The 9,791-nt window shown below is 39.8% G+C and overlaps 1 protein-coding gene across 1 annotated transcript; it reads left to right on the forward strand.

Moving 5' to 3' along the window:
* Positions 1 to 395: 395 nt before the first annotated feature.
* Positions 396 to 9,772, forward strand: LOC125075220 (S-phase kinase-associated protein 2-like). The gene is made up of 13 exons (XM_047686911.1): positions 396 to 535; positions 702 to 771; positions 2,671 to 2,745; positions 4,872 to 4,995; positions 5,428 to 5,592; positions 5,860 to 6,004; positions 6,239 to 6,368; positions 6,475 to 6,646; positions 6,814 to 6,904; positions 7,214 to 7,338; positions 8,281 to 8,440; positions 9,048 to 9,167; positions 9,634 to 9,772. The coding sequence occupies exons 1-13, from the start codon at positions 471 to 473 to the stop codon at positions 9,698 to 9,700; spliced, it is 1,509 nt and encodes a 502-aa protein (XP_047542867.1). The 5' UTR covers positions 396 to 470; the 3' UTR covers positions 9,701 to 9,772.
* The last annotated feature ends 19 nt before the right edge of the window (positions 9,773 to 9,791 follow it).

Consider the following 9,791-nt stretch of genomic DNA (forward strand, 5'->3'; position numbering starts at 1 on the left):
AAACTAGTGTTGTCATTTTAGATCTAAATGTTTTTTAACAGAACGAATTTTCTTTTGTCAATCTTAACTTAACTTAACTTTTGAAATAAAAGTCCTTGAAATAAATGCATTTAAATTTCAATTATTAAATATAGATATTTAACAAGATTGAAAACAATATTACTACCACAATCAGTTATAATGCCTTGTCTATATTGTAAAATTTGAATTTTTTTTTATCTGTAAAATACATAACAATTAAATATGTAAATTTAATTTTATTTTACAACAAAAAAAATAATGAAAGAAGAAATGTAATATTTTAAAATATGACAGCTATATTTTTGAATATTTATTTAAAGCTTGCAACACTGGTTTCTTTTCAAATAATTTGTTGAATGTTGTCTATTCTTTTTTCTAATTTCGTCAAATTATTGAATAGTGATGACGTCCTTTCTTTGATCATTATAAGAGTTAAAAATATAATTAAAATGAATGTAAACAGTGTAGAAGATGACCACACTTCTTCTGCTCTCGATGTGATCGAAAGTCCTCGGTTAGCTGAGTACTTTTTGTGTTAAAATTGATAAATTCTAGCTCACCTGTCTCTGACAGCTGATTTTGAGCGCCAAAGTTAAAAGGCGCCAAATGTTTATAACGTGTCAATTTTATATTTCCATCTGAATTCGTGTGAATATTCAAGGAATCTGTGTGTGTTTTAGGAAAAGAATGCGTTTAGACACCTCAGCGCGCAAATCTTGGAGTCTGATGGACCGAAGAACGGATACTGAAGTGAGTAAACATAATTCCTTCCCGCTTTTTTTGTTAACCACACCTTCGGCTAAAATTCGCTGTAAAATATAATTACTGCGCATCCTGATCTAGAAAAACTCTAGAAGGTTAATATTTTGTTGGTAAAACGTAAAAATAGCACAGATATAACATCGATATTTGATGTGTATCTTAAAAAGCATTTAACGAAGGAACTCAGTGCTGGAAGATAACTTATTGAAGCACGATATATGTGCTTAGTAATTTAAGTCGAATTTACATACAAAAATCTATTAGGAGTCCGTGTTTCTTACACCAAGTGATCGACTTCACTAAATTCTTAATAAAAAAACATCCCTATTCAATTCTATATTCAAATTCCGCAGATCAATGTACCTTCCTATATATCAATTCAAAACTTAAAATAAACATTGTACAGGGTTATATATATGATAAAAGTGCTTGGATTTAGTCCTACACAGCATATCCTCTGAACAGAATACCTTTATTCATTTCTTTGATAATCCTAAGGTAGTAAAGATAACTATGGAATAGTTAAATAAATATTATAATATATTTATTACCCTGTAAAGTGTTAATATCTCCAATGTCCGGCTAAGGTTAGAGATTATTCCTCCATTCCCGGATATCGGTCAAGCCTTTTGCAAGTTCTCTTCACTCAGCGCATATTCTACTGTTAAAATGCAATACTCAGTATTGTTGTGTTGTGGTTCGAATATTTTGTGAGCCAGTGTAACGACAGACACATGACAAGGAACGTAACATCTGTTTCCAAAGTGCATTAGTAATGTATGGATATGTTAATAATTATAATACAAGGGGTTGTTATGTCTACTCGACGATGGGTGATCTCGATGCACGACAACCTAGAGACTTATAGAAAAAAACTCTCTCTGATACTTAATGGACCATGTTATAAAGTAATGTACCAACCCACAGAAACACTGATCAAATCAAAACTTACTTGATAAGTTATTAAAGTAGCCTTCTATGAGCACTTGAATCGTCATTTTATACAACTGTATTGTTCATAACTATCTCCAGTTTTATTCTAATGAAAAGAAACCAGCAAGAAACTCGGTAGTGAACTTTAGCAACATTTAAATAAAAATACATTTAAAAGATAAAACTATGTTATGAGTTCAAAAAATGTCCAGATATGTCTTTAAAATATTAAATATTATGTAACAGGCTCATTTAAATATCAATATACAAACTACAGTATACCCTTCAATTATAAACACAATTTGACGACCTCCATGGTCGAGTAGTGTCTACACCGGTTTTCATGGTACGCCACTCTGACGTCCTAGGCTCGATTCCCGGCCGAGCCGATGTAGAAAAAGTTCATTAGTTTTCTATGTTGTCTCGGGTCTGGGTGTTTGTGGTACTGTCGTTACTTCTGATCTTCCATAACACAAGTGCTTTAGCTACTTAAATTAGGATCAGAGTATTGTATGTGATGTTGTCCAATATGTATTTATTATTTAAACACAAATTCAGCGTTGCTTGCTTCGGCTTGAATACATATCATGACAATGTTTGATATCAAATTGCACTCATTCCATTTTGTTACACACACATAGACAACATCTTATTTTATCACACATATTAACAATCATTAACAGATACTTTACAATACAAAAGTGAGTATTAGGTTTGTTAGGCACTCAAAAAAAAAATTGCATTAGTAATTCAAAAAAAATGTATGTCCATAGTGCCTGTAGTTACACTGGCTCCCCATTCAGACCAGAACACAACAATATTAATCTTTGTTCTTTGAATTCAGAATACCTAATGTTATATACCATCAATTGAACATACATTCATGATAACAATACATAAACTGTTAAGTAAATAAATAATTTATAAATACAATAAAATTTAATTTACTTCTAGGTATTACAAGAGATGGGTGTCAGTTTACTAGAGCCGGAGGATGGTGAAAATAACTGTGATCCAACGAATAATACAGTAAGTTTATTGATGTTTTCAATTAAGCTTGCTATCTCTCATGAAAGCTTCTTTCTCCTTGCGATTATTTTTTAAAGCACTCAAACTTTAACCCCCACTTTACCTTCCAAAAGCGATAGCCTGTCATTTCTTGGGACTGAATCTTAGTACCAAATTACATCAAAATCTGTTCAGTGTCTGAAGGCGTGCCAGACAGAGATACTTTTGCATTTATAATATTTGTTGTGTATTTAGTAGTGTATTTACTACTAATTAAACTCTTAATGATAATTATAGATTAATTTTAGATAAGGTTTACCTACGACCTAATTAGAAAACCCGCCCAAGTGCGAATCGGACTCACACACGGAGGGTTCCGTACCATTTATCTATAAAAACGGCAAAAATATCATGTTTGTAATATGGGACACCCCATTTATTTTTGTGTTGTTATAGTGGCAACAGAAATTTATCATCTGTAAAAAATTAAATTGTCTAACTATCACGGTTCATGAGATTTACTTGGTGGTAGGGCTTCGTGCAAGCCGTCTGGGTAGGTACCACCCACTCATCAGATATTCTGCAGCAGTACTCAATATTGTAGAGTTCCGGTTGGAAGAATGAGTGAGCCAATGTAACAGGCATAAGGCACAAGGGAGATAACATCTTAGTTCCCAAGGTTGATGGCATATTGGTGATGTAAGCAATGGTTAATATTTCTTACAGCGCCTTTGTCTATAGGCGGTGGTAACCACATACCATCAGGTGGCCCATGTGCTCGTCCGCCTACCTGTATCATAAAAAAAAAAGATATACAGCCTGGTGACAGACGGACAGGGGAGTCTTAGTAATAGGGTCCCGTTTTGTCTCTAAGTACGGAACCCTAATAATTGTCGTCTAATTAATAATTGTCTGATTGGTCAGAAATCCACAAAAAATATCTAAGTTCCACATTATTTAATTTATTACGAGTTTTATATTCCTTACTTACGATGATACTCAAATGATTAATCCCCCATACATATTTCCAAGCCCCATTTAACAGCGACAAGGTATAATTCCGTGATAAAAACTAACCTATGTCCTTCTCCGGTAATCAAACTATATCCACACCGAATTCCATCTAAATCGGTTCAGCGGTTTAAATGCGAAGAAGACAGACAGAGTTACTTTCGTATTTGTAATATTAGTTAAGACTAGGTACCATGGCTTGTCATGGGTATGTAGTCCCCGTATGTCTTATGTAATAAATATTTTCTCTACTATAATGTGCATACAGTATAATTAATACATGTGAGCCGAGATGTCCCAGTGGTTAGAACGCGTGCATCTTGACCGATGATTTCGGGTTCAAACCCAGGCAGGCACTGACTAATGACCACTGAATTTCCATGTGCTTAATTTGTGTCTATAATTCATCTCGTGCTCGGCGGTGAAGGAAAACATCGTGAGGAAACCTGCATGTGTCTAATTTCAACGAAATTCTGCCACATGTGTATTCCGCCAACCCGCATTGGAGCAGCGTCTTGGAATATGCTCCAAAACCTTCTCCTCAAAGAGAGAAGAGGCCTTTAGCCCAGCAGTGGGAAAATTTACAGGCTGCTAATGCTAAAAAAAAACCTAACACAAATATTATGAAGTATCGAAATTATTCATATTTTATTGTAAATTGAATAAACGCGTTCTATTACAATGGCGCGAAATAGATTATAATCTAACGGTATTTAAATTTTACGGTGAAATAATATGGCGGATGCCGGGGAGGCGGGGGGCACATAACGTTCAACCAATCAGCGCGCGAGATGCATTCCGTTCTACGCCAGTTCACAATTTGCCCGCTTCCCATCGATAGATTACAATATAGCGAAAAATAATACGTTAAATTGCAATCATATTTCACGGTTCACAATATTTCGACAGTTTACAATCTGACGAGATAGATTGTAATCTAACGATGTTTGTAATCTTACGGTGACGTATACACGTATATACGAAAATAACATTTTTTACGAGTGGTTGCGGTGGTAACAATTGCTGGCTCGCTATATACTCTTGAACGACATATATTTATTTAATCATAGTGTATGTTAGTTTGTACGTTACGTATTTGCGTTTGAATGTCTCGATAATCTTTTCTTTGATTTCAGCATAGACAACTTAAAAGAAAACGTGATATAGAAAATGTGAACCCAAACATATCCCGAGTTATCAGCCCCCCGGGGAAGTCGAGCCCCGGACCGTCACGGAAGAGCCCCAGGAGCTGTGATAAATGTAAGCAAATATCACGCACGCACGCACAAACACACAAATGTTTATGTTGTCGTTCTCCTTTTTGAAAAGCGAGTCCGTGTAACACGTACAAGATATATATGTACATAGCTATACCCTTGTTAACACACAAACATATGGAACACAAGTTGGCGCACGCGGCTTTGCTTGGATTTTAGTAGTTAGTGTGTAAAATGCCTTAAAAAAGTAGCCTATAGTATAGTCCTTCCTCGGAGTTCAATCTTGCTTCATATCAAATTTGATCAATACAAAAAATACCAACAGACAGACAGAAGAGGTACTTTCGGATTTTTAATATTAGTATACATTATGAAAATGTCGCGGTCATTAAAGATTGATATCTCTAGTGTATCATTCGATAAAGTTCTTCCTTCCAAACGTGCAATTTTAAATAATATCTTTTCAACATTCCAGTACCCCTCCAACCAACAGAACAATTGCTGGACACGACCCTGACCAGTGCTTACTTGATAGAAGAGGAAACCCCCCTGGGTCAGTCAGTCAGCGCTGGCTACAAACACACGAGCTCCGGGTACAGCGCTACAACCACAAGCGGCAAGAAACTTAAGGAAATTGAACGTGAGTCGTTTTTTCCTTTAATATCTATCCGTCTTGCTCGCACGGGTTGTGTAAGGCTTCCAGTTTAGTTGAGTACTGCTGTTTGGCGGTAGACTATCTGATGAGTGGGTGGTACCTACCCAGACGGGCTTGCACAAAGCCCTACCACCAAGTCGACGGATTTCCTTTCACATCTATAATATTATTATAGATTTTAAATAAGATCCAGATAGTATAGTTTGTACATGACAGTGAGACTGTTATATAAATCCATATGTGATTATTCAGGTCCATCAGAGGAGCCCGTGAGCGTGATCGGAGCCTTGGCGTCCAGCAGGGATACATTCTCCATGTTACCGGACGAGTTGGTGCTGTCTGTGCTCCGCTGGCTGCCGAAGAGGGCTCTGGCTCATTGCGCTCTCGTTTGCAAGAGGTAAGCTACATTTAGAGCTCTACTATTGATACGATTGCTTATTCGATGAATAGTTGAGGAATATTATTTAAATAATCATACAAATACCGGCCAATGATTTAACACTTAAGACTATTTTCGCTTGTTTTTGACCCCTTCCAGAAAGGGTGAGATAGGTTGCCTGCCAGTTCACTCAAACAGACAGTTCTCTGAACAGATGATAGAATCTAGACCAATGTTTTCTCTATATTTCAGGTTATACAGACTAGCCTGCGACGAGACGCTCTGGCAGAGGTTAGATTTAGGCAACAAGACTCTAGCGAAGGATGCCCTAGGCAGGATATTGGCCAGGAAGCCCGTCATCGTCAGACTCGCCAGTTCCGAGGTGAGATTATTTTTATTGCGAATTCCACACTCAATGAATACTTATATATTATATAATTATACAAAGTAAATGTTCCAAAAATGCTATAATGGCTCCGCCCCCCCAGATAGGCGCGTGGGCGCCGGCGGCGTGCCCCCCCTCGCGCGTGCAGTACCTGGACCTGAGCATGTGCTCGCTGGACGCGCGCACGCTGGAGCACGCGCTGCTCGCCTGCCCCGCGCTGCGCAAGCTCAGCCTCGAGAGCGTCGCGCTCACTGCGCACGCGCAGCGACTCCTCGGTACGCTCGCGATGAGTTAGCGTTCGTTAATGTCTAATGATTGTACTCTGACTATGAGAGTGAGATAGGGAGCTCGTGTTGACGTCTGTACGCTTTAACTGTTGTTAACATATCCCATGTTTCGTGTCGCGTAACACGTCACTGACGATGAATGTGTCGAATTTCAGGCAAATGCACAAACTTGGAGACGCTCAACCTGACGATGGCTCAGGGGATCACCGCCGAGGGGTTGACGTGTATGCTGGAAGGATGTGCGGGGTAAGATATATTCGATCGTGACTCCTTGGGCTATTGTCGCTCCCACTCCTGATACAAGTGATAAGCTCAAAGTAGGGGTAAATAGGAAGTATTCTCTTTAAAATATATTATACATATATTTATGTATACAGCTGATAGGTGACCGTTGTAGAGTTTCTTCTTCTTCAGCCAATCTTCTAAAAATATTACAAATGCAAAAGCAACTTTGTCTGTCCGCGTGTTGAATTTGATGAAATCTGGCATGAAGCTGAACTCCTAGGTAGGACATGACCCCCCCTCCCACTATTAATGTCTACATGCGTGTTCCAGTCTGCAGTCCCTGAACATATCGTGGTGCAACCTGAGCGAGGCCGCGCTGAACGTGCTCGTGACGATGTTACCGCCGAAACTGCAGAGGCTGAACGTCAGCGGAGCGAGGGTCATGACTGACGACAGTGAGTTTTAAAAAAGTTATTTTATGATAAACGGCCACCTTTGACTCACCCAGCGGCGCCCTGCGATGGCTCGGAGAGGGCACCGCCGGTCGTTTAGTGGATATGAGTTCCATATAAACGCCCCCCCTTCTTACGTCAGTTGGCAGTTTTGCCTGGAATGCTGGAGAGAACATTGCGGCGCTCGTACGCTGGAATTATTGATATTACAATAAAATAAAGGTTACTGCATAAATTGTTGGAATATTTCTATAGTTCATTATTTTACAAAGTAAAGTAAAAAAAAAAAGTATAAAAAGTAAAAGTAAAAAGTATGTTTTATTTAACAAGTTTGTACTTAAATATGAAGTTGTTGGAGTCTCCTTTTAAGCTTATGAAAAGCCTGTGCCAGGAAACTCCGCTCTTCCATATCACGAATTAGGTACAAGTATACAAGATATTTAAGGTACAACAATAATAATGAAACAATATAAAAAAGTAATAATAAGAGAAGTAACTACCAAAAAGGAAGCGAATGTGGGATTAAAATGTGTGTGTGTGTGTGTATGTGTGTGTGTTGTATGTGCATGTTGGTGTGAGTAGGATATGAATGCTAGTTCCCATATTCTACAAAAATTTCCGTTTCTTGAAAACTTAAAGATTTTATCCATTTTATTATTTTAATTTTACACTCTCTACAAGTTTTTGAATATATATCAACGTATTTATTTATTTTATTATATAAATAGGCAGATCTATTATCAAACTGAATACTAGCGAAGACTGTTTTAGTAGCAGGGATTGATATAACATTACAAAACTACTTTTATCGTGAAAGTTACTCACAAAGAACCGTTTTGAGCGCCACTCCCCCGACACTGCGGCGCGAACATTCGCAAAGAGCACATCCGAATCTATAAAATATATTGCCCCAAATGACCGAGAACTAACCCAGTGCCCCCCCAGTGGTGGCGGCGCTGGTGGCTCGCTGCCCGCGGCTGCTGGACCTCGACGTGTCGGACTGTTCCCGCCTGGGCGTGTCGGCGCTGACGGCGCTGCTGGCGCTCACCCGCCTCGAGCACCTCGCGCTCAGCCGCTGCTACCTGCTGCCGCCGCACTCGCTCATGTGCGTACTGTCCGCCCCCCCAATATGTCCGTTGTGGCGACTGGTTTCAGCAACGAATGGTTGCACCCGAACGCGGCGTTACATCCATGGAAACCAAACCAACGTCACACGTTGCGTTGCATATCAAGTCTTAAGACAACAAAACAAGCCCATAGACGCCACCGAGAGTACGACAATACGACCCATCCTCTGGTAACGTTCTTGACGTAATGTTTTCAGTTCTCCCGTACGAACTCTCCGGCATTTGTGGAGACTGTGCGGACGATTCTGATTGTGTCTTGGGGGTTTTTTTATCCGTATTTACCAAAACATTGTCAGTAGTAATTTCTAAAAGACACTTGTGTTCTGGCGATCTCCCCTCTCCCCGAGATAGATTTTTAAGAGACTTTCCGGGTGCCTCATCGATGGTCTCAGTCTTTACCATAATCTCAGTGCGTTTGCACCCCCTACACCGATTAAGAGGGGCCTTGTTAGTGGCAGCCTGGATTAATCATCCAACTTAACGATTCCAGTCGAGTCAGTATTAGGCCTAACACCTAACGACCGATCCCATACACAAATACATAAAGCACTTACCGAGTATGTGACCTCACCGATTGTACTCCAGGAAGCTGAGCAGCATGACGTCCCTGCAGTATCTCGAGGTGTGGGGAATGCTGCAGAGTGGCTCCCTGAACACTCTGAGGAAGGCTCTCCCCGCGATACAACTCAATCAATTTATGTTCAGGTAAGTTGAATCGTGTTAAGATCGAATGAGATATGGTGACCACATATCATGATGCGGCCATTTTTTGATGGTAAGTGGTCACCACTGCCCATAGACACTGATGTTGATTTCTCTCATCACACCAAAGCGTCACCAACCTTGGGAGCTGAGATGTTACGTCCCTTGTGCCTGTAGTTACACTGGCTCACCCTTCAAACCGGACCACAACAAACTTAAATGTTGTTTGGCGATAGAATATCTGATGAGTGGGGGGTGCCTACCCAGTCGGGCTGGCAGAGCCCTCCCACCCAGTGAACGAGGATATGACGACCGCAACTGGTCTGACAAGAGTGGAGAGCGATATTCGCGCGTGTGAGTCTAAATATCTGTGCCCCTGTGTGCGTGTGCACTCCATGGCGGTCGGAGTGGTGGGGATGTTGTAACCTGATAATACTAATTGTGGCTAACATTCCTCGGTATGTTTCAGCGCCATCGCGAGGCCCACGATCGGCACGAGGCGGACGTCCATCTGGGGCCTCAGGACGAGAGACTGATAATTATAATTCGATATAGTGTAAATATTTATTGTAATTAGGTGAAATAAATCTTTAAATCGAAAATAAATTCTTCATTGTGTACGGAGTC

Source organism: Vanessa atalanta, chromosome 30 (genome assembly GCF_905147765.1).
Source record: "Vanessa atalanta chromosome 30, ilVanAtal1.2, whole genome shotgun sequence".
Lineage (NCBI taxonomy): Eukaryota > Metazoa > Arthropoda > Insecta > Lepidoptera > Nymphalidae > Vanessa > Vanessa atalanta.

Coding starts and splice junctions, on each gene's coding strand:
- LOC125075220 (XM_047686911.1), top strand. CDS start 471: ATGAATGTAAACAGTGTAGAAGATGACCACACTTCTTCTGCTCTCGAT. Junction 772..2,670: donor ACCGAAGAACGGATACTGAA/GTGAGTAAACAT, acceptor ATTTACTTCTAG/GTATTACAAGAGATGGGTGT. Junction 6,905..7,213: donor ATGCTGGAAGGATGTGCGGG/GTAAGATATATT, acceptor TGCGTGTTCCAG/TCTGCAGTCCCTGAACATAT.